A 25,638-nucleotide genomic window follows, 5' to 3' on the forward strand; every position below is an offset into this window, starting at 1 on the left:
TTTGACTTGAATTGCTCTTGTATGGTTGTTATTTTTAATTGATATTTTTATTTTGTATCCATTACAATGCAGCTGTACAGGAATCTTAGAAATTTATTGCAGACAACAGGAATTTAAAGGCTAAAAGGCTAATAGGCTTTTTTTTAAATCTTTATTTATTCAGGGGAATTTCACTGAGAGCAATGCTCCCTTTTTCAGGAAAGCCTTGACCACATTCACACACGTTCACACATTCATACCTGGAAGCTGCCCGATACAACCCCAGTCTGATCTGCCGGCCACTGAGCAGCTCCACTGGAGCAGTTGGGGTTAAGGGCCTTGCTCAAGTGCACCTCAGTGGTGGTAATGAGGGAGGGGTAAGCGCTGCTTCTTTACTTTCCCCACCCCAGATTTATCCTGCCGGTCCGGGGGAATGAACCGGCGACCCTCCGGTCACAAGCTCGCTCCTCTACCAATAAATCTTTATATTGCTGAAAAAAAGCAGCTTCGGTCTCGTCTAGTGCAAAGTAGCATCCATAAAACGGATGCAATTAAGTCAGGAGTGGGTTTTACTAACATAAATATAAGACGGTGAGGTTTTATCAGTCATCTTCTTGTGAGTGGTGTATCTACATCTGAATATTTTGAAACTCCCTGTTTCAGCAGAAATACATATTTTTGTGGACAGTAAATCTCTTAAGTGATCATTTTTCTCAAACTAAAAGATCTTCTATTAGCAACAAACTGCAACTGGAAATCCAGCAGTTTCAGGTATTTGGCTCCCATGAAGCTAAATAAATCATTACACTCCAGAACAAGAAGAGAGGAGGACAAATCGCTCATGTTCAATGTTCAACCTGAACCAAAGAGCGGATTAATTGCTAATAATCACCTGGAGTTGTCTGTCTCCACATGTAAATGGAAAAAAAAAATCAAAAATCAGTTTCATCTTGACTTGGGTTTTGCTAAAAGGCTCAAAGTTACCACAGCAGGACTTTGGGATTATAGAAAGAAAAAGATGAATGAAAGAGAAAACAAGGCCATGCAGAAAGATTTTTAAGATTTTTAGGCCAATATCCATATTTGCATTTTTTTTTTAAAATCACATGATAGTATATCAACCAATATTTGTTTTTAAAATGACTATTGATCAAATTATTGTTATTAGATGTATCATTTTCATAGACTATGTAACGGTCAACTGACTAATTTGGTCATATAATACACAATGTATACTGGTATCAGTGTATATGTTGGCTGATAAGAAATTTTACAACAGGAATGACAAAAAAAAGTATGTAGACACCTCTGAGCACATACATTTATGTACTTTTGTTCTGTTTTTCTTGGTTTGGAAGGCGTCTTAGTTCCAATGAAGGCAATTCTTAACCATACAGTGATATTTTAGGCTATAGTGTAGCCGTAGCTCTGTAGAAACAGTTTGGGGTTTTCCTGTGACAATGCCCTCGTGCACAAAGTCAGGCCCATTAAGAAATGGTTTTCCCAGTTTGGTGTAAAACAACTTAACTGGTCTACGCTGGACTGGGACGTTGACTGTGACTGTGACAGACCTTACTGCCCAACGTCAGTGGCCGACCTCACTAATGCTCCTGTTTCTCAATAGGAGCAAAATAGCCAAAAACCTTGTGGTGTGAAAGTCTGAAACCAGAAGAGCGGAGGCTGTTGGACCAGCAGATCAATGCCAATGAGATGCTCAACAATGGTCATGTGTCTAAATACTTTTAGTGTGGTGTTATGGGATATGTTGCTTCCATAAATTAATATTTCTAACAAGGTTTCCTTATCTGGTTAAGAATAGTGACAAAGTTAAGTGCTGAGTGACATTTTACAGATGAAAAATAAACATGTCAGTGCTTCCTGTTGGGTAATGGCAGCACAGTTTCTAAATCACTTCAGGCATTTGTTATGACTTATCAGCAGAAATGCATGCTGATACAATATCTTTCCACCGGACATATGTTTGGATACAGTAGTATGAAGGTACAGTACTGTATACTGTACATGCATGCCTATAGAAATCCATGCAGCGCGCTGTACATACACAGGCACATGCAGTTCATACTTACAGAAATAAGCACAAAGATAGGAGATAAAAGGCGAGCACTGACTCTGTTTGTCCCAGAGTACATTTCAAGGACAAACCTGTTGATGTGAGCTGCAGCAAGACAGACAAGACATGGAGCGGAACGGCAGCAGCCCCCCCCCAAAAAAGAAAAAAAGAATATGTTGACAGTGAATGGGTGTCAGGGAAGAGTGAGGAAAGATGATGCATTATACTGTGATGGCTGAAAAAGAGGCTGTAGTATGTTGAGAGTTGCAGGGCGGCCGGCGCTCCGGCAGCAGAGGGAGGGAAATAAACGGGAGGGGTAGAGGGAGGGAGGGAGGGAGGGAAACAGGGAGGAGGGAGGGAGAATGAGAGGACAAATCCTTACTACATAATGATTAGAGCTCACAAGCCCTTCCTGTGACACGGAGTGTAGGAGTCAGGATTACAGCCGGCCAGTGAAACCAGAGTGAAAGCTCTGCTGATGGGGGAAGAAGGGTCACAGGTAGGAAGAGCGAAAAAAAAAAAAAAGACAAACAGGACAACAAGTGCATTCAAGTGAAATATCAGGAGCAAGCAAACAAGGTGTGTTTCGGAGGGGGGGGGAGCAGGAGGCGGATCCAAGCCAAAACTAGCATTTTAGAAGATATTTCCAAACTCCAGCGGTTGGCTTACTCGCATCTGTCCCTATGCTCTGGCCATCTGTCGCCGGCCGCTGACAGCCTCATCCCGGGCAGCTGGATCATTTCTCCGAGTCTCATTTTTTGATGGAGCGGCCACAAGAGCGCCGCTCGCACCAGAGGAGGGCGAAGAAGGGAGGCTTGGAAAGAAAGACAAGGGTCACCCTGCAGAATCTGTGATAGATGGACTCACAATGTGGACAGGTGCCAACAATGGAGTACATCTGTGTTTTTCATGAACTGCATGGCAGTGACGGACAAGAGCGAAGAGCTGATTGTTGAGGATTTGTTGTTTTTGTGTTGATATATATATAATACGGTGTGAGTTTTCTGGCAGCTTTTTGGAGCTTTTTTTCAAATCTCAATCTCCAGCCAAGAGAGGAATTATTCTTTTTCCCAGAGATGAGCAGCCGCTGAAGATTTTTAACTGGGCTTTGCACAAATATGCACGCTCACAGGTTTCTCCTCAAAGCATTCTGGGACATCTTACCTGAAAATCCTGCTCTGAGGTAGCTGCCTCAACTTTATTCTAGCCTGGACCACTTAGCCGAGAGACATAAGTGCAACTGTGGACGGCTACGATTTGTTAATTTGTTTTATTTCTCCTTTTCCTCCTCCGGCACCTGCTCACTTCGATATCCCTCCATCACTCCGTCCATCCTCCTCCTACCCCTCCTCCTCCTCCTCCTCCTCCTCCACCTCTTCCTCTTCCCTCCCTCCCTTTTTACCAACGAGTGATAATGTGACCTTCTGCCAAAGTGCTGGAAACCATGCCACCGTCGCAGCGGGCTCCTCTGTTGCTGCTACTGAAATAGACTCAAACAAGTGCAGGGAGAGGAAGAGGAAGGAGGGGGGGTGAGAGGACGAAAGAGGGAGAGGAAGAGAAGAAGAGGGCCAAAGGGGAGAGAAAGAAGGAAGAGACAGGAGAGGAGGAACAAAAAAAAAGAAAAAAAGAAAAAACGGGAACAGGACGGCTGAAGCCGCAGACAAGGGATGAGTGGTGACGAGCCAGGGCTGGATGTGGATTGCCAACACAGGTAACGCATCACCTTCATCTTCCACTTACATGTGTCATCACTTCACTGATCTCATCATCTGTTCACGCTGAAGTCAAATGTTTTCTTTTTTCACTTTCAAAACTGAAAAGTATAGAAATGCTCTCTGCTTCTTTTTCCTGTGTTTGAAGGTGTGTTGTAGTTTTTTAAGTAGCGTCCCCGCTTCCTCCTCCTCCTCCTCCTCCTCCTCTTCCTCCCTCCTCCCTCCCTCCTCCTCTCCTCTTACTGTCAATAGAGGAATTATCAGAGCACAGAGGATCAGATCAAAAGCGGGACTCGACAGAATCCTTGTCAGGGGATCAGACAGCACGCTGTGTTTGACTTTTGTGCCTGTTGTGTTGTGAAGGTGTGTGTGTGTAACTGTTGCTTTAACTCACCGAGCTGCTTGGGGGGGGGGGGGGGGGGGGGGAGATTAAGCAGAGCGGATCGATGCGTCATTGTAAACAGTTAGAGCAGCTGAGAGGGGCTTTGATAGGCTACCTGCCCGTGGGACCTGGGACACTGCTGCCGCTGCTGCTGCTGCTGCTGCTGCAGGGGAAATTGAACTGCCACTGAAGAGTGACTTTTCAAGACGTGAGAGAACGAGAGGTTCCTGTAATTATTGAAAGATCCGTTCTGGCACTTTGGCTCCGTGAATACAGAAATGGTCTTTTTTTTTTTTTGAGGCATGAGACTTGAGACTTGAATCGGCAAACTGGAGGCTCAGTTCTGTCTGAGATTGGTTGTGGGAAAGCTGAGAGTGACGTGTAGAGCAGATGAACAAAATAAAAGATAAACAAGACTAAATTAATGGGTTCGCGAGGGCTGAAAACCTTTAAAAGTAACACGGAGACAGTCACACACAAGGCAATAAATAAAGAGCAGCAGAGCAGAACAAGGACAACGTCATACTTGATATAAATCCAGCAATGCAAGAAGATCACCTAGATGATCAGTTACATCAACTAACGTGTCGAGTGTCCTTATTACAAAGTCTCCAGAAGCCATCAGCCAAACACAGGGAGGAATACATCCATAACAAATGATCAGACTGTCCATAACTGACAGAATAACCGGGTGATGCCTCTTTATCTCACAGATTATCCCGTCGTTGACCATGAAAGCCCGTCGAATTCATTCATTTATGTATGAAAGTCATGTGACAGTGAAGTGAGTGTGATGACAGAGAGGTCACACGTCAAGAGGAAGGTAGCTCTTCCTGCATTTGATCAAATCAGACGTGACAGAGATGCAGTGAGACGAGGAATCCGCTGGGACGTTCCTGGAGATCAGTGGGTCTCAAAGAGGGGTCCGGGGGAGTGCCAGGGGTCCTTGAGAGGGTCCCAAGGGGTCCCAAGCAATTTATTTTCACTATAATTCCATCCATAAGTAACACGATGACATGTATGAATGTTTTGGTCATGGGTTTCATACACTTTTCATACAGATGGGGGTCTGTGGTCTAAATGTGTCAGTTTAGGGATTCTTGAAAAAGTTTGAGAACCACTGCTGTAGACTTGACAAGTTTGGCTTTTCAGGAAGTGAATCTGTCTCTCTTCTGCTTCTTTGGCTGTTTGACAATGTTTATTTTAAAGGGTCAGCTCACCCAAATTATAGAAAAAACAAAAATCTCACTTACCTCAAGTGGTGTGTGTGTGTGTGTGTGCAACCAAAGTCTAATCAATACAGAATTCAGCTGGTGTTATGGAGGATTTTTTTTAACTTAATGACACAGACTGCTGAGCTCTGACTCACAACACACTAACAAAACACACTGATAAGATCCTGCATCAACGTCCCTGCCTCATTTTAAAGTGTCAGTTCACCCAAATGACAAGGGGGGGGGGGGGATCACAGCTCAGTCCACTCGCTGCTCCTCATCACAGGTTTTACTCTTTTACCTCTCAGACTGATTTATTGGTCATTTTAAATGCCTAATGAGCTAAAATTAGAAAAAGGAAGAAATTGGAGAGAAATCTGAAAAACAAAATCCATCACTGAGATAGATTTTTTTTTTGCTTTCTGACCCCGTTTCTGCTCTAAAACCCTTGATTTTTTGGGGGGGGAAATTACCCATCATCATCAAGCAAGATAGAAGACTTAAGAAAAGTTAAGAAAAAATAATTTCATATGGCAGATTTTATCTTCTCTAGTTTCTATTGTTCTATTTCAAACCAAAACTGGGACTTCTACTCTCCCAGTTATGTTGAAGAATCCACAGACCTCACTGGCTATTTGTACCAAATACATTTTTTAAAATTTATTTAGATTTTAATGTTGTACCATATTCACCTCCACTGTATTGGGATGAAGGCAAAAAATGTCAGAGGCAGATAATTCAGTGTCTGAGTAACTGAACCAAGGCTAGGTACCACAAAGGTGAGTGAAAAATAATATGCCTTTCATTTTGTCATTTGGGTTAACTGTTCCTTTAAAATGGGTCAGAAACTTGATTTGTTGATTCATCACTTAGTGGTTTGACTGTAAAACAAGTCAGATATCAGCAGTGACAGTCAGTGTCACTAAATATCTCTTACTGGTTTGAATTTGAGCAAATTCATCCATTCCACAAGAGGAAGTTTGAGTCTGTGTACATAAAATATGATTTTTCTTTTAGTAGCTTCACCTGAGAATGAATGGGAGTGTGGGACGAGACAGTGTGAACAGTGCGGCAGCAGTTAGGCAGGTGAAAAATGGCTGTTCATTATGTTATGCCAACCATATCCTAGTTTCAGTAATGGGATGTAGCGATATGTATGTGAGTGCAATATGAACACCCATGTCAATGTGTGTGTGTGTGTGTGTTGGGAAACATATGACAGGAGGAACCGAGGCAGGAATCCTCAGCCCATCACACAATATGATGCTATCACACACACACACACACACACACAGGGTAACACACACACACCGACAACCATGATAGAGGAATCTGGATGTCAGTCTGAGCGAGGAGACTGATCAATAACAATAACTGATACATTCAGTGATTAAGCAGATTTATTTATTTTGTTTTAAACAGATGCTCTACTAATCCCACATCCACCCATCCCCACTGCTACACACACACACACATATTTGTATTTCTGTACATGTGAGGACCTCACTGACATATATACATTCATTCTGAAGAAGTGAGGACAGGACAACATGTCTTCACATCCAAAAAAATGTCCTTACTGTGAGGGTCGAAAGTCAGATTCATAACAAAACTAGATGTAAGAAGTAGGGATGTGCAGAGAGTCCAGTATCTGTATTTGTTGAGGCAGCAAAATTATTTGTATTTGTATTCGAATAAAAGTGGAACGAGGCTTAAAAATCCTGTTTTTGCTTTTATTACACTTTTTTTTTTTTTTACACAATTTTAGAAAATTAAAGTGTTACAATAAGTGTTTATGGATAAACTACCTTACAAAGGAGGTCCCCAAACTGGGTCTCGAACTGGAGTCTCCCAGACCATAGACGACTGTGCTGACTACTGACCTAAAACTTTACTCTTCACCTCTTTGCAGACAGACCTCAAACTAACTAACTAACTAATATTTTAAAAAATATTTGTATGAAACAGATATGTATTTGTATTCCGGCACACCCTTAGTAAGAAGACACACAGTAAGAACGTTTATTGGTCACCAGGTTTTTCTACAGTAGTCGACTAGTTGCAACTAATCCAATAAAACTGTGGAGCAGCAGTAACATTTGACTCTTAATACATGTATCAGTTACAGTTTATTATGTAAGTTTACTTGTTAAAAACAGTGCTGAGCTGCTGTGATCATTTGTAACACTACTGTCATTACATTTAGCAACTCTACAAGGCTTTTCTGCCCAACATTTTGCATAAATCCATATTTTTCTTCTGTTTTCTCACAAGCCAAAAACCCTTCCCCTGTTTGAAACTGTCCCATGATGGACATTTCCAAGGCTGTCTCACATGGTACCAGATGGTTCCCATAGAAAAACTTGAGGACACAGCTGTGCGCCGCTAAACCAACCATTTAGTCTTCATCGCCAACGTCTTTTCTCTTGTAAAACCGAAAAACACGTCTGTTTGAGCATAGATCTCACCTTTGTGTCTCTTGTCCTGGTAAATTTTCTAGTGCAGCATCTTCTTCACCTCATTCTGGTGCTCAGGTTGCTCATTACTGCCCCTGAGGCCGGAAGGTGGAAAACACTGACTGGTATGACTGGTGTCGGTGGGTTTTATTCCCTCCAATGGCCACAAACAGACCTGGTCGTAGCTATAGGTGACCCCGGCATCCGCCTAGGGTACCATCTAATGGGGGGGCGCTGATATAACAAGCCAATTTCACTATGCACCGGAACAAGCTGCGGTTAACATGCTCCCAGTGCGCCTTGTTTACAACTCAACATGTCAAAGGAAGACTCAGGGATGAGCAAGCGGAGTGTGTGGGGACTGGAAGAACCAGAGAAGTGCATTTCAACATGAAAAGACAAAAGCCATCAGGGGTGCAGGTCAGAAAAAGAAAAAAAAAAGAAGAAGAGGAGAAGCGTGCCAAATATAAAGGTATGTATCTCTGAAGATTTTAGTCTGTTGACACATCAGCTGAGCTGGTTAGAGTTAGAATGAAAAAAATCAACAGGAAGCACAATGGTCCAGGTATCATCGGATAATTCGTAATTCATTTGTAATTCAAAAACCAAAAACGGTAAATCTGTCATTTGTTTCAAAACAAAAAACAAAAAAAACGTTCTTGGTGTCAGAATCAAATAATGAAAAACCAATCAAACTCGGCCCGTTTTTGGTTTTTGACGATTCATTTTATCGTTATTCCTTTTTGGATTGAATATTGAGCAGGTCTGTGGACATTCAGCCAATTCGTTTTTGCGTTTAAAACCAAAAACGGGAGTCACAGGGGTTTTTCCTTTTTTCATTTTAAACCAAAAATGAAATCACGTGATCTATTCCTTTTTTGTTTCCCAACAAAAATCCAGAAAACCAAATTCAAAAGACCGTGCAATTTTGGTTTAGAAATCAAGTATTTTTGTCAGTTTTGTACGATAGCGGAAGTGGCTACATTAGCCTACCCATGATCCTCAGCGACCGTTGCTATGGTGAAGATGCCAGCGACAGCCACGCGTGTGTGTAAACGGGATGACGATGGGAGGCCTCATTTAAGCCCTACACTTTCACTTTTGTAATTTTCATCAAACTGGACTTTAGATTGTGCATTTTATTCAACCTCCACTGTTACATAATGTAATTATTTATTAATTATTTATGTTTAATTTATTCTCTTGTCACCTTCATATATTTCATACACACTCATACACACATTATTTCCTTTACAGTTCAATGTACAGTAAAGTATGTTGATCCCGATCATAACCAATAATCTGCAGTACTACATAATGTTATACTGACTATATGTTAAGGCTGTCAGTGCTTGTAGTTCTTGACAATCATGTTCTCACATTGTTTATTGTTATTTAAAATTTTTGTTTTGGTTTTAAATGATGTGATGTGAAAGGTTTTAGTTATTAATCATGTATTTGTTTCAAAAAGAATCTACACATTTTGAGGCTGTATTTGTATTCATGTTGGATATTATTCATTAATCTTTTTTTATATTTAAATTATATTTATACTTAAGTTCTATAATGTCTCTTTATGGCTCCCCAGTGTGAGTTTTTCATGTCTTTCTTCTGTTTTTTTTGCTGATTTTGTTTTGATGTGTTTTAGTCATATATTGTATTTGTAATTGGATTTGTTTCAGTAAATACTGTAATAAACGAAAGGCGTGTTTGTGTCTTTAGAACCATGTCTGCATTTGTCTTCATTTATTTATCTATTTAATTTTTCGGGGGAGGGGTTGCTTGGGTGAAGCTCACTTTGGGTATCAAATATACTAGAACCGGCTCTGACCACAAGGGACAGTAATGAGCACATTCCACCATCAAAACCGAACATGGACAGGTGACACAAAGGTGAAATTTAAGCTCCGCAGAAGTGCTTTCAACACATTTACAAGACAAAACAGCTTTACAAGAGAAAAGATGCACAGCCACTCCTCTAAGCTACTCTATGGGAACCATCCAGGACTCCATGCAGTGGATGAGATGTTCCCAAACGGGGCAACCCAGAACCGAAGTGCTTAGCCTCAGAGTGCGAACAGAGGTTTTTTGTTGTAGGTCCACATTGTTTTCTGATCTGCTGTCCTATATCATGCCTGGTCAGAGATGTGATCCCGTTTATCCATGAAATGTTTCTGATTGTGCTCTGCTGAAAAATGCACTTTGTTTAATTTTAATATAAACCACAAAATGACAAATCAAGTATTTGTTAGCAACCCTCACAAACTTTGTCAACAGTTCTTGCAGTTGTTTCACAATAAAGGCTGAATACTGTAGTACAAGTGTTGGTGTTTTGCACACTAACTGATGTTGGTTTAAATCACTCAGGACTAGTTGACACTATATTTGTATATTTTCATGAATATTAAGAGTTTGTTATGATTCTTTCTGCTTGATTCCTTTAAGTCATGATGACATTTGTTGTTTTATTCACTCAGTGTCCAGCGGTAGAGTTTTACATTTGAAAATCCTCGGCACAGGAAGTGATGTCATTTATATTTGTGGTTTGTTTGGAATAAATGGAACTGGGTTTGTGGTGCTGAAACTTGTAGTTGGTAAACTGATGAGTCAACAGACAAGAAAATCATCAATTTTGATAAATGATTTTAACAATACAACTAGGTGATGATGAAGCAGTTCTGAAGACATCACATCGGGCTCTGTGACCCTGTCGTTTTTCTTTATTCTCTGATATTTTATAGAGTGAATGATTAGTCAAAAAAGAGTCACCAATAATGGAAATAATCATTATGCAGGCCCAGTTGTTAGTAGCAGAAACTCAGAAACTTAACAGAAACTTCCTTTATGTTTAGCCTCACTGTTTGACAGCAAAACCAAAAAAATTTTCAAGAAGTTCTCAAAGCAACATGCTCTGAAAATGGTTAATTAAGCATTTTTTTAGGAATCTAACAGACAGAAAATTGTTCCTTCATATGACCTGCTGTGTTGTTGCATGTCACTCTGCAGCGTCTTCGCCTGTGTTTACAGCCTGCAGGCAGACTGAAACGACCTCTGGGTTTGTATCTCAGGGTTAGCGGCTGCTTTGTCAGCTGTCCAGCTTCTTCCACGAACACTTAGAGCCGATCTGCTTAATCAAATGTTAAAGATAACCAGACCTCACGCCATCTTCACTGTTTCTGCAGAGACGAGAGAGGAGAAGGGGAGGAGGAGGAGGAGGAGGCGGCTGATAGGACACAGGAAAGACAGAACGGTGGGGGGAAAACTAGCCATAGAGATAAAAAACACAAAAAACGATTGGGCACGCTTGCATAGACAACGGTTCTAAATGAATATTGCGATGATTGACAGCCAGCCACAAGCATCCAGGGTAGTAAAACATTTACTGCAGGGGAGGGGCGGAGGTTGCAGGATATCAGGGCAATCTATCCAAGGTCATGAGAGAGGAGCAGTAAATTTCACTCAGAATCAGGCGATGCTGCATCACCATGTGATCCTTTTCCCGCCAATTTATAGAGACCTGACAGGCCACTTTTACATGTTGAAGCACAGATCTGTGTCGCGATACCGCAGGTACAGAGATCCTCCGGGGTGCTCTCATGCTATGCGGGCTATCTGATGAGATCTTAAACTCGGGGCAGAAGAAGTCTGGCAGGCTGCGTTGCTCTCCCTCCTCAAGTTTATGGCTGCGCTCACGGGCACAACACAGAGTCTGGTCTCATTTATATTCATGGCGCAGCGCCGCTTGCACCTCGTCTAACGTCCTATCCCTGTTGAGAAGGAAAACTGACACGCCGTAGGCTGGGGGGGGGGGGGGAGCAGGCATCTCCTCTCTTTTCCTTGTCATTCCTCCGCCTTTTGTGGATACTCCCAACCTGAGTTGTTTGTGTGCATGTGTGGCTGCATATGCAATTTGTAGTATGGGAATTGATTAGGCTAATTGCTTTCTATTCACAGCTACATGTGCGCCGCTTAATTTTTCACAATTAGCCCTGAGCAGTGACACGGCGGGGAGCATCTCCATGAAGGATGATGACAACGATAACCTTAGAAAACTACGCCTGCAAAAAAAGTGAGGGGCTGGTGACACGGCTCTCGAACATAAAGAGCGGTTTGACTTTGCATGATGAATCTGAAGAAATCAGGCTGGATACGCTGCAATATAATGTCTAACAAAAAGTGACACACAGGGCGTCCTGGTGGCTCAGTTAGCAGAGGCACGCAGCTTGTGACGGTGACGTAGTTTAGATTTATTCTGGTTTTCTTTGTTATATCTCACCACCTAACAAATAAAGCCAAAATCCTCAACAGTCCAAAGAAAGATGGTCACAAAGAGGTACAACTTTTGGCACGACACCGTGTTCTACAAGTTGCATAAACACTCTTCCCCGGAGATGAGGAATTGTTTTCCTTTTTCTGGGGACTGTTTATTGCAGCAAAAATCAATACATCATCTCCAGAGAGGGAACTATAAAAGCCAAAGTTATTTATGACATGCTCTTATTGTTTTCTATGGAGTAGTTTTACATGTTTTAGCTGCCGTTAGATGGACAGGACCTGTCTGTCATATCTGACTGTAATCCAGCAATATTTGTCATATTAACAATGAATCATATGATCCTGTGATCTGCTGCTCTACAGAGCTTTTTAGCCTCCTTTAGATAATTTATTTACAAGTTTTGGTCAGCAGCAATAAGCAGACAGATTAACCAAACTAACCAAGGCTAAAGTTTGCGAACATGTTAGCCATAACAACTTTATAGAGTGATAATATGTCAGATATTTGTAGCTGTCAGCTTTTTTAATGTGTTTCTTCTCTCTCGTGACTGAATTATGCAAATTTACAAAGGTCAGTAGACTTAACTCTGGTTTAAAGGCGGTTAAAGATAAAATCCACATAGTTTTTTGTGATCCACATGGGGGATCGTTGTCGCACATCAAGACCGACATATTTACCGTGCTTAAACAAATTACTTCTCGACATCATCCAACGCTATGTCAATGTGTAATGGAATCACTCTAGCAATTAACAATCAAAGACATTACCTGGTCAGTCAAGGACATTGTCAGGCAGACAGATAGTTGTTTACACAAATGTGAGATTAAATTACATGCACAACTCTGTGTGTTATATTTCAGTTAAACATCAACACTGCAGTGGATTTCAGAACAGCCAGTCATGCACATAGTTTTGGATTAATGCACAGTGAATTTGAGATATCCACCTCTGAAACTTCACGAAACAATGGACGTCAGTAGAATTTCTTTATAGTCTGAGTCATAGTTGAAAATGTGTTTTTTTTAAAAATTGTTTTTAACAATAATACACTATGAAGAATTTTCAGTGAAGTAGTCCCAGTGAAAACTGTTGACAGTGATGTCTGTGGATTATCCTGAATGACTGGAACATTGTTTCTGTAAACACGGTTTGCTGTTGAATATTTCAAACGTATTTGTCATTGCCAGCCTAACATCCCTAAGAATTACATTCAGATTGCAACTCACAAATTACGTCCACTGCCAACATTTAGTGCCAATGCAGGAAGTAGTTTTCAAGTGTTTTTGGCCATTTTTGACCAAAACTCTCAGACTGAGACCTTGTTGAAGAGGTGACCTTGTCCCGGTTATAAACTGTTGGTATGGTTCATTTGTGCTATGAGCGTGATCCGACCTAGATCCGACCCAACTGCAGGAAGCATTGCACATTTTTTGGATTAAATCAGCTCCCGTAGCCAGCTGCACTGTGCATTATTATTATTATTATGCATTATGTTGTTGTACGTGCTCAATATGTGCTCCTCTTCAGCCGGCTGAAAGCAGCACGTCTTCTTCTTCATGTAATGTGAAGCAGCTCATCGTCCTCTAGACGTTGCCTTGAAGTGCGTTCAAATGTGCCATTCTGCTCACATATTTTGGCTTGATATATGACCCAAACCCTCCCAATCCCGCAGGAAAAAACAAACTCTCCTTTCTCCGCCCAACAACCCCAAAAGATATTCTGACCAATGAATGGAGTGACAGCTCCCACATGGCTTTTGTTTATACATTTTGGTAGCAACTCATCCACTGATTCGCACCAAAGAAAACAAAGTATAGGTTTGAAAACGCCCTTAGTTGGCCAATCTAATGTGCATATATTGTAGAAAGAAAGACTTTTAGAAGATGCTGTCACTGAACATAATCTGGGATTTTGTACAATTGTCCAACATCAACATTCTTGCATGGCTCCATTGGCGACAAATATTTCAAAACCAGTACTCCAAAACCTCAGCACATTAAACCAGTACTATCTGCATGGCTAGATACTATTAAGGGCAAGTGAGACATTTTTTTTTGTGTGTGTGTATGTGTGTTTAATTTTGGAGAGCGCGCCCTTTAAACTGTTTTTAGTTGGGTTTATCTTATACATCCCTGCTTTAAAAACATTAGCAAAAGAGGAAGAAATCATTGTCAGTGCAATTTAAAGCACAGCTGGAACCACAAGACCACACATACACACACAAACACACACACACACACGATAGATTAAAAACAAAGTGGTATGCTCATATGTGGATTAGAGCATGTGTACATGTGTGTGTGTACGTCAGGGGTCAGCTGTATGTGTGGGCAGCCACCGAGTCAACTTTGAGAGCAGGCTGGTGACAGCTGGACCGGTGGCGGGGGGGTGGTGGTGGTGGGGGTGGAGCGGGTGGAGGAGGTGGTCTGGTTCTGCACGGGCAGCCACTGTTTCAGCTTAACCAGGGTCTTACACTGATCCCTTCTCCACATATGAATGCACATGAGGCTATAGGGGCCACCAAAGACTGACAGAGAACTCTTCTGCTACCCGCCAAACCCCCCCCCCACCCCTCCCTCCTCCAATCCAATCGTCCCCTAACACTCCTGTTTTACAGCCAGGTCAGCCGGCAGGGTCAAAGTAGGAATATTAATATCAGAGCGCCGTGTCCAGGCCCCTTAAGCCTCAGGTAAACATCCACCCATGTGTTATGGCAAAATGGATTACATTCAAAACACCATTGTAATCTGCAGCCTCGCAATTATTATTACCCTCCAAACACTTGCACATACAATCTGTTCAATCTCGCTCACACGGCGTCCTGACAAAAGTGAACCGCCATCTGATGGAGTGTCGCGCTCGCAATAAATGTGATACAGCAAAGAGGAGAGAGATATATATATCAAACATCTGTCCAATGACAAGCATGCACATGGGCCTGTGTCCTTGGTATTTTAGCATAAATGTTGATCTCGTGACCAAACTATTTAGACTTTTTGATTGTTTTAACGTAAAGCACAAACACATACAATCTCAAGTTGCGCGACGTGACCGAGGTTATGCTACACACGGTTATGCGAGGGAGCTTTGCCTCAGCGCTAGATGGGATTTTCAAAGACACAACTGTAATAAAGCAGAACTACATAGCTTTCCATCTGCTGTGGCATTTAAAACCTGCTGATCACGGCTCCTCTGATACTATAGAATCAGAAAATCCAACTGCTCAGTTCAGCTCCACTTCCCTCCTGAATATTTAAATCCTTTAATGCACCGACGACACCGGCCAAAGCCTGAATACCCTTCGATTGATTCCTCTTGCATTATGTGAAAATTTACAAGCCAATTTCGGAAGCCCCCCCACCCCCACCACCCCCTAACCCCTCACCCCCCTCCCCCTTACACCTCCTCCCTCCTCCCTTATTCAGATACAGCAGTAAAGATCACGTCAGATTTATTGGGATTTCAGCTGGACAGGTTTTCATCCCGTGGCAGATCAATCACTTGTCATGTACAGTTAATGTAGAGGCGTGCATGTCTTAAATAAGTCTGCCCTGCCACTGGCAGAAGAGAAGGCAGGGGGGGTCCGTGACAGAAACTAATATCACTGAGTGAATCTGTTTGATGTGCCTCTGTCTCCAGGGGTCAGCAGAGATAAATCACTGCTGGTTTGGACTACTTGTGGTTTCACTTTTGGGTGCACCTCATCAGGCAATGCTGCTGGACGCCGGCTTGGTCTTATACTTTTTCATATGGCTGCCGTTTATCACGTGGCCATGATACAGAAAACCATAAAGAATAAAGAAGTAAATCAACAGACAGGTTTAGAGATGGTCAACAGGTGGATTCTGCTCAGTTTGACCTTCAGAAAACAACTGAGCAGTTAAAGGCATTTTCTCCAATTAGCCCCCAAAAAACAGGCACAAGTGTCTGATATGAGTTACAGTTTATGTGTTAATCCTGACATTTGGAAGCAACTTTCTGTTTTTTTTTTTTAAATGTTAATTGCAAACTTTTAAAAGATGTATTAACTGTTGGTCTGTCACTGGATGCCGACTGTCTTCTGCATGAAAGTCAGACATGCTAAACGCCCGACTACCATCCTGGCTTTAATCCTGACTCTGCGCCGCTACATAGGACAAGACTACTTCCTGCACTGGCACCAGACATCACTGCTGGGCACTCTAGGCTGTACCGCATCCGCATTAATTCCCAGTGCTCCGAGTATTATCTTTCACATATAACAATAAATCAGCTGACTGGAACTGGAAGTTTTATGAAATTTACCCAGTGTTACTTCCCATGTGAGTATTAAATTCTTTGTATTGAACTTTGAATATTAGCATTTACAATTAGACAATGAGACTGCACTGTGGAACAACCTGTCTAATGGAATAAGTAACGTCACTCCTAAGAGCACACTTTTACAGATTGGTTTGAATTGTTTTCCCTTGTTTTTGGCAGCAAGTTATTGTCTTGTTCTGGTTCCAGGTCCAGATTTCTTTGGGGGGGGGGGGGGGGGGGCTTGTAAACCACCCGAAAACCAATTTCGTAGTTTAGTAAGTTATTATGTGTATTAATTAAAACAAACCAATTAATGATAGTCAGAACCTGCAAAACCTTTACATAAACAATTAATTTTCTATTGCTTATTCTTATAAAAGCAGTGATTAAACATTCAGATACTGAGTTGATAAATACAAGAGGGCCACCAATGACAGCAGTGAGACATCACAGGACTGGAAACCCCATAATTCACACATGATCTTTGGAAAGTGCAGCACAAAGCCACAATAGCAGAGTGTTTAGCATTGAAAACACGGATGTTTTTCAGAGTAATACCAAATAGCGAGAGTCTGAGATAAAAAAAAAAACAGAAACAGAGGAGTGTTTGCATGCATTACTGTTTGATTAGATAATTGCAAACTTAATTGCGTGAATGCAGGAGGTGTTTGTGCACTCTGGTTTGCTTAATTCGTCACAGGTTTCAGCACTTGTTTCCTAAACGTTTCTGCTAAAGAAGTCCTAAATGAGTCATTAACTCGCCACTTTTATTTAAAGATAACGGTACATAAAGGATCCCGAATGTCTGGTCAAAATTTACTGGTTGAGATATTTCATTCTGATATCTCGAGTGTTGTTGCCAAGCGTGGCTAAAAATCAATATTGGTGTTGTGATTGGTACTGGAAATTAAAATTAAGTCTAGCATTTGTTATCTGGACTATTGAGGAGTCAGCCGTGTTAATTAACTTCAGTACCTAATTTCCATTACTCAGCACCGAGGAAAGTGGAGCCATGCCAGACTGAATATAATGAATGAATGTAAAGCCCGGTTGATGTCTTAATACGAGCCTATCAGAGCTAACAGCGTGTTTGTTGTTTCGCCGAGGCTCTGTAGTGGCCTATAACTAACGTTATGAGCTGTGCAAATGTTTTAGAGGATCATCGAAGAGCAGCCAAACAATTCACAGAGAAATTATGGATTGAGGACAATATGTGGCCTGGTTTTGTAGATAGCTGTACAAAGATCAGACGGGGATAACGGGGGGATAGGTAGAGATGTAACTTTATTTATGATGACACACTGGGACTGGTGGAGATAGTCTGATTCAGAGTTCCCTAAAATGTTGGGTTCAGGACCTGCACGGGAGATCAGAGATATTTCCTTTTGGGTCACAGATGTTACAGTATAACTGCGATTGTGGCTCCAGATATTGTTTTATTTATCTCAGACAGGTCACAGAGTACTTCAGATAGATCACATTTAGACCAGCGGAGAGAAAAAGAAGCTTTGGATGTGCTACAGCTCGCAGCGTGACACTTTTGATTTGACATTGACAGAAACCTGTGGACACTAAAACTATGTCAAACTGTGGGTATTTTAAGATACTGTTTTTTTTTTTTTTTTGCTAGTCACCTCATTTTGCTCTCACTGTACTTATGATGGTGATGAATCTACAGATTAGTTAAACGCTTTAAGGAGATTAGCATGGCTGTAGAGCCTGGTTAAACATATTTATACAGGTGAAAGCAAAAAAAGAGACGTGTTTATTGTAATTATTTGGTGATATGAGTCTTTGTGAACCAAGATATATCACAAAAATATCTTTCAAACTCAGAAAGCATTGATATCGTTCATACATCCGTGGAGGCTAGAGGCTGTAAGTTTCACAGTCTTTCACCTAATGCATGTTGGAAAAGGTTACAGCCGCAACCCTAAACAGGATAATCAGTATTAAAAAAAGGATTGACTGATGATTTAGGCGTAACAAATAAACTGGCACTTATGTGAAAAGACTGTATGAAAACCTGAACTGAAAGCAACATATGATTAATTTACTTTACTCCAAAGCACAAAATACCCACAACAAATCTACAAAGAGGTGATTGTGACATTTTCTAATGCCAATAGCAAGACAATTACAAAACTTTTCTGACCCGTGCCATGTTTTAATAGACTCTACTTTAGTCATTTTATTTATAATGTATTCAAAAAACACCAAAAACCTCAAGTCATACCTGCAGCTGACGTATAGGTAACATTGTTCCATTTCTCAAGCAAAGCATCAAAGCCGATAGTGATGAATACTTGTGAGTATAAACTTATTGGCTTTAGGCACAGAACAGCTTGTTGAGAAATGTGTTTGGTTTAGGTGACAAAAAATAGATAAATCTAGATGATTAAAGTTATGGAAATTAACCAATGTTGACTGAAATGAGAGATTAACAACAGTTTCCTGTTTCAGTCACATGCTTTGTTGACCGACGCGTCCAAACTGGCCTTCCTGAGAAGGTCATGTTATGCTACTGCAGCCTTTGCTCCTGACAGATGAACCATAATTCTCACATCCTCTAGAGGTCTTTGAGAGTTAAACATATCAGGGCTGCAATATTAATTAATCTGATTATTATCTTCTCATTTTGTCTATAAAATGTCTGTAAATATTGAAAAATGGCTGTTATGATTTCCCACAGCCAAGTCGACGTCTTCAAATGACTTTTTTTGTTCGACCAACAGTCCAAAACCCCAAAATATTCAGTTTATTATCATGTATGACAAAGAAAAGCGTCAAATTCTCACATATGAGAAGCTGTAAGGTCTTTGCTTTAAAAAGAAAAGACTAAAACAATTATTCAATTATGAAAATAGCTGCCAGTTCGTCAACTATTGTTGCAGCTCTATAACTTTTGTCATTGTTTTGGGAGGATGGTCTCTTCATTATTGAATCATTTTGCTCAGTGATACAGAAAGTCTCTGTTGGCAGCTTCACTTGTTTATGTAGAAGCTCTCTTCTTCTTTTGTGACTTTGCTGATGTCACTTACAGATTGCTGCAGCACAAGTCAGAATAGTGTTATTACAGTTCCTATAGTTAACCCATAGAGGTCAATAAAGGTCATAGATACCATGATGGCTCTTAAAACATGGTTGTATGAGAGATTACCCTACAAGGTGATTCTTGGGACCGTTTGGATGGTCAGCAGTTCTCCTGATGATGACACAGAGGAGGATGAGTTTATCAGCATGTGAGCCACATGACACAGCGGGCTCACAGATCCATAGATGAGTGTATTGATCACGGAGCAGGAGATGGGACAGGTGCACATTGTTAAACAACTGCAGCGCAGGCATCACGCCCAGAATATAAAAGCAGTCATTAAACACTGCGCGGATGAGACCTCACTTCTCAGCCAGATGTATTTATCGCCGCGGCTTCACGTTAATGAGCTGGATCAGGAACCAGTTGGAGGACTTGACACCTCAGCAGCAGTTCATCGATAGATGGCAGTTTTTTTTTTTTTAATCTGATTTCAGAACGCCGGTATCAGAAAATGAAGAAGTGGGGAACTTGAGTTTACAGAATAAAATAGCAATTATTATCAGGACACTGCAAAGAAATGGCACTAAAATAAAAGTGTAGAGACGAGTAATATAAATGCAGTATAAACAGCTTACAGAACAGCATGTGAAGTGTGTTTTTTTAAATGAAGAATGATATGCTATATAACAAATAAGAAAACAAATGAAAAGGAAATTATAATGTAAAGAAAAACCAATGCATGAGATTACAATATACATAATATACTGCAGCAGGTAGGTGTATTATGATGTGCTCATATTTTCATCATTGAGTCCACGAAGTCCATACATATTGAGCAGGAATAGTTGAGGTGTGCAGAAAATTCTATTTACCTTATCAACAATATTCAATTTACAGGAGCAGATAACTTATGTAGGCTACAGGCTCAACATGCAGATGTGGATATTTGCTCGTTTCACTTTATCACAAAAGTCCAGATGTCAGAAGTGTGGAGGTACCGCCGACTAAAAACCACAAGGAAAAAATAATTATAATATTATAGTATGATAAAAATCCCAGCGGTTATTTTGAATTCAGCCTTTATCTGCACTTCTTGAATGGCAGCTTATTCTGTAAAAGAAACTGCTTTCACTATGTGTCACCCACTAGAGGGGGATAAGCACATCTTCAATGTTTGTTAGTCAAACAGCTCTGCAGGAGGAGGATACAAAGATTGATGCCACAGACTAGTGATGTTTCTCACTTTAAGCTGTGCTCTCACGTTACATCTACTTAATAAATCTAATCTCTTAAACTTTTAAAACAGCAGTAAGAATCTGATGTTCTCCGGTCATATCGCTTCTCTACGTCCCCCCTTGTACTAGTGTTGACTTTGGTGAGAGCCCACTGACAGAGAAATGTCAGCTATTCAGCTTATCTGCAGATGATAGATAGGGCTGTGCATTGTGTGCGTGCTTGTATTAATCATGTTGTGGGGACAAACATCTGTTTGCGCAGTCACATTACGGGGGGACTAACCTTCTCAACTTACCCTCTAATCACAGACTGAGAGAGAGAGAGAGAGAGAGAGAGACTTAGGTTTGGGGTTGGGGGTTAGATAAAGGTTAGGATAAAGACGGTGGTAGGCATTTATCAGTTATGGTTAAAGTTCAGGTTAAGCTGGGAATGAATGTGACTGATGAGTCACGGCATGTAAATGGTAGCTTTTGATCTTTAAAAAAATAGACTCATGTTCTGTTTGTTCTGTGCTTCTTTATTCATATTCTCTATTCATACGGGAGCTTCCAAACAATCTAATACTCTATTAACTCTTTGGCCATTAAGCAGATTGGATCAATATATTAAAAAAAACAAATGTAAATGCAACCAGAGTGACTTTTATAACAGCAGATTGCTCAAACAAACTACATCTGGTGAGACACATTCAGGTATAAATGACTCCATCTCTCCATGCCGCTTTACTACATCAATACAAGCTGTCTGACACAGATATTATTTCAATACTGAAACTATTCATCACATTTTTTTCCAATGCAACAGGGACAGCAGCTGCAGCAGTTGCAGTCAATGTTCACGGTCATACAGGTGGTGTAAGACGCTGTAACTTTATCTCTTGTCGCTTTATCTCATCATCTGATCTGTGCAATCACTAAATATTCTCTGTGGAAGAGAGAGCAGAGTCATTAAGTGTTCATATGGAAGGGACAAAGCCTAAGAATCAGTATTGTTTGTGTAGATAGCTGAACTGTTTGGGTTGGGCTTCATCTACTTTATTTAGGAAATATTTCATCACCTAAAATGCACAATAACACTACTGTGCAGACATCAATATGTTAGCATTCATAAACATACATTTTTACTGGTACTTTTTTTTTAATCTACAGCAGGGAAAAGGGAGCTTTTAAGTGGAGAGAAAAAAGCAACATAAAGAAAAATGAAAGGTCCTTGGCTGCAAGTCGTGAACACAATTCAACAAAAGAACAGAAGACAAACCTCAGAATGACTGTTACTCTACTCTTTTGTTGCAGACAAGCAGGCGGCACTTTGATTTATAACTCTGCAACATCTCTGCAACACAGCACGTTGATCTATCATGAACTGTGTCTTGATCATTATTATATAACCTAATAACTAACTACATGATAAAATAATATTTGTATAACTACAGTTAGGGGAGTGTTATAATATTTAATTGGATGTTTTACCTAAATATGAGATAAGTCATCTGGGTTCATGGGAAGCTTGCATCTATATAAGAGATAAGGATAGCAGGGTTTTGGTAGTAATTAGTTCCACTCACTCTGTCACCAGGTACAGTATGACTCATGCAGAATCCAGTTTGTAACAGCGTCATGACGCAAATGGCAACCTGTCTCTGGCTTGAACTACAGCATGTATCATGTACTGTGTCTGTTACAGCCACAGGCCCCAGAGCCAAACAGACTGTGTGCTGTGATAATTCTGGATGGATGTACCTAGTTATGCATCCTTTTTTTTTTTAAATCTCTCAAAAAAACCAATGGATGTCCACCGTGACTTTTGATCCCCAACATCAGAGCGAAGCCTTCAGCTCTTGTATATACACAGGAATGGTTTTTTTGGGGGTGGGGGGATTTAGTCCAAGCACAGATGAAAAGCCTCTTTCCTTTATGTATTGGTACAGTTTACAGATTCAGTGGAATTTTAAGAGTTTCAGGGGTCAGTGCCCAGCAAATCTACAGTGCCAATCTGCAATTCGGCTGCGTCACGAAGCTTACACGACAGCGCGGTCCCGAATCTAAACATTAGATAAGGTATAAACCGAAAGCTCTTGTTTACCAAAGTAGGATTCTCCGGTTATTTCCTCTTCTCTGTATTAAAAAAGGCATGTTGAGAATACAAAGCCTTGTCACAAAGTTATTGATGACTCATTCCCTGTTTGGTTTAATTCTATATCCGCCGCTCCTCCAGGATTCGACCTTCATATATCTGCCTCAGCTTTTTCGCCGCCTTGATTAAACACGTGGAAGGTCAGAGCTTTTTAAGCATTTGGACCACGTACGTCGCTCCCCGTCAAAGACATTAACCCTAAACTATTCCACCGGTGTCGCAGCTGAAACATGGCTAATGTCATTGAAAAGAATGTGGCAAATGCCCTCTCTCACAGCAGGGACTAATCAATTTATAAAATGATTTATGAGGCAGTGCGTACCTGGAGAATAACATGTAAGACGTAGCATGTACAGCTTCCAACGCATGTGTGCATGTCTTTTATTTGGATTTCAGCTTGTGACATGACCGGAAAAACAATTCCATAATAAGTATTCTTGGGACGTGCCAACCAAGCATGCATGCTCCTCTCCAGCCTGCCTGCTTTGTAATGTTTTCTAAAAGAAGCCCACTGCTCAGTCCCACACAGGAAGTAGAAGATAGAGAGAACTGTGCCACACAGCTACACTGAGCCTCGTGCAGTAGCCAAATCTCTTGATAAGTTTATACACTACAATCAAGCCGTAGGCCATGACGCCTGGCAGGGATTACCGAGGGATTACAATATATTCACCCCACTGGGATTCCATCACATGGTGGATCAGATCTCTCTGACAGGGGACCAGTGTGCAGCACTCCCTCAGGGCCACAAACACTACTGTGACAGATTTGACAAAGAGCCTGAGTCTGTCTGACAGCGCAACACAAACCGTTGTCTGGTTACTATGTGAATGTTAAACTAACGCTACAGGGTTTGACATCACGCAGCTCTGCCTTAGCATTTCTCCTCCATTACCTTCCTGAGGGCAGAAAGCAATGCAATTACAGGTTTTGGAAGAAATTAAGGTAGTTTGGCCGAGAGTTACTGGTTGCAATCCAGTCCATTAGTGATGCAATGTTGCACAAAGAGCTCGGATTTGTTCAAAGGCGAACTTGGGGATTTCAATCCCTTTGTAAATATAGACTTTGCTGTTTGAATAATTAAAAAAAATGTCAGCTTCAAAACCAGAAGAGAAAAACTTTCAGCTCACAATGAGAGTATGGACGTCAATTAATCATCCAAAACCCATGCATACAGACCTTTGGCAGATTAAGTTTAAATGCTTTTCGACCACTGAAAAATTAAGCAACAGCTTCAAAAGTAATGTCACGAGAGAAAAATTATAAATCCTCTTGTTCTCCATTTGTTGCATTAAACACTGGACACCATCTGTTGGGTTGGACCACAGAATACAACAGCAGCAGGGTGGCAGCTGCCACCCTAAGACACAACAGCCTGGCCGCAGCCTCATGTTGCATGCTGACACACTCTAAAAATACTACTCTGGGCTCTGTTAATGGGCTCTTACGCTGTCTTAGTTATGGCAGGCAGAGCAGTACACTGAGCAGAGATGAAACTAAAATAAGCCAACTCTGAACAAAAGGCGGTTTGGTTGGCTGGCCAGCTGGGATTACTGAGCATTATCACAACATTTCAGAAAAAGACAGCAACCGGTTCTGTGTATCTAATATGTCAATCCTTTCTTTTGACCCCTCCCTCCACTCTGACCCCTCCTCCAGGCAGTAGGTGACTGAGATGGGCGTTCGTCTAGGCTGCTTGAGCGACTCCCCGTGGTGGCCGCCGCTGCCGCTGCTGCTGCTGCTGTTTTGCACTGTCCCCTGCTGTTCGGGCCGGCCGTTCGGGATTCCCACGCCATCGGTGAACGTGGCGGTGGTGTTCAGCGGCTCGGCCTACCAGACAGAGATTAAAGGGCGGTTGAGCCGAGAGAACTTCATGGACCTGCCACTGGAGGTGAATCCCATCACCGTGCTGGTCAACAACACCAACCCACGGGCGTTGCTCACCCGCATCTGTGACACCCTCTCCACCAACCGCGTGCATGGCGTGGTGTTCGAGGACAACGTTGGGTCGGAGGCCGTGGCGCAGATCTTGGACTTCATTTCCACCCAGACGGCTGTGCCCATCGTGGGCATCAGCGGAGGCTCTGCTGTCGTCCTGCCCTACAAGGTCAGTGTGAGGGTGGGGTCTGGGAGGAGGCCAGTGAAGAGCTGGTTGATGTTTTAACCACGCCCACTACTTAGGTGGCGCTCTTTTTTTTTTTTGCCTGTAGTGTTTAACTGAAAGACACACATATATATAGCTTCCTGATGCATGAATTCACAGTTTAAGCCAATGTTTTGTGCATAAAATAACATTTGAATGATTATATGAACCTTTAAGGCTGCAAACTCATATTATATTATCGTACCTGATTAAATCTCCAGCTATTTTTTTTTTTATTGATATCATTACCCACATATGATACTATAAACAGAAAGCTGTGTATAACAATGAGCACAAGGCACAACAGGATAGAGACAGATTAACAGGCATCGAATAGCAGCAGCAGCAGAGGCGCCATCAGCTACAGTCCACCTCTGGGTTGTAAATCCTGCGTAATTTCCTAATGTTACAGGCTAAATGACAGACTCACAAATTCATACCCAAACAAGGGGGACAGCCAAAAGCTTTTCATTACATTCTCACTGCCATTCTGCTTTTCCTCTGCTATTAAATTCAGAGCTTTAGCAGACACACAGAGCTACAGAGGCGGGTTATAATAGTGAGCTTTCTGTGTATCTGACTGACAGCATGAGAGAAAACCTACAGAGTGGTGTTTTGTACACACAGAACACTAATAAATCATTTATCTGTGATGAAACAGGACCCACAGCTAGTCTTAAAGTCTCATGTAACTACAGCTTAAAGTGTCAAGTAAAAG

The 25,638-nt window shown here is 41.4% G+C and overlaps 1 protein-coding gene and 1 long non-coding RNA gene across 3 annotated transcripts in view; one reads left to right on the forward strand and one right to left on the reverse strand.

Annotated features, from left to right (window-relative positions):
* The window catches only part of LOC121883612, a 129,730-nt gene that overhangs the window by 44,271 nt on the left and 59,821 nt on the right, over nt 1-25,638 (reverse strand). Inside the window, exon 3 of one of the 2 annotated variants that reach the window (XR_006092249.1) lies at nt 21,170-21,568. The exons of the other annotated variant lie outside the window; for it this stretch is intronic. This is a non-coding gene — a long non-coding RNA (uncharacterized LOC121883612). Of the gene's footprint in view, nt 1-21,169; nt 21,569-25,638 lie in introns of those variants that run through there. 2 annotated transcript variants of the gene reach the window in all.
* Nucleotides 3,725-25,638, forward strand: part of grin2ca (glutamate receptor, ionotropic, N-methyl D-aspartate 2Ca) — a 78,525-nt gene continuing 56,611 nt past the window's right edge. Inside the window, exons 1-2 of the mRNA XM_042391963.1 lie at nt 3,725-3,761; nt 24,437-24,884. Of these exons, the coding sequence (XP_042247897.1) occupies nt 24,453-24,884 (432 nt within the window). The 5' untranslated portion in view covers nt 3,725-3,761; nt 24,437-24,452. The remainder of the gene's footprint in view (nt 3,762-24,436; nt 24,885-25,638) is intronic.

This window comes from Thunnus maccoyii, chromosome 18 (genome assembly GCF_910596095.1).
Source record: "Thunnus maccoyii chromosome 18, fThuMac1.1, whole genome shotgun sequence".
Classification (NCBI taxonomy): domain Eukaryota; kingdom Metazoa; phylum Chordata; class Actinopteri; order Scombriformes; family Scombridae; genus Thunnus; species Thunnus maccoyii.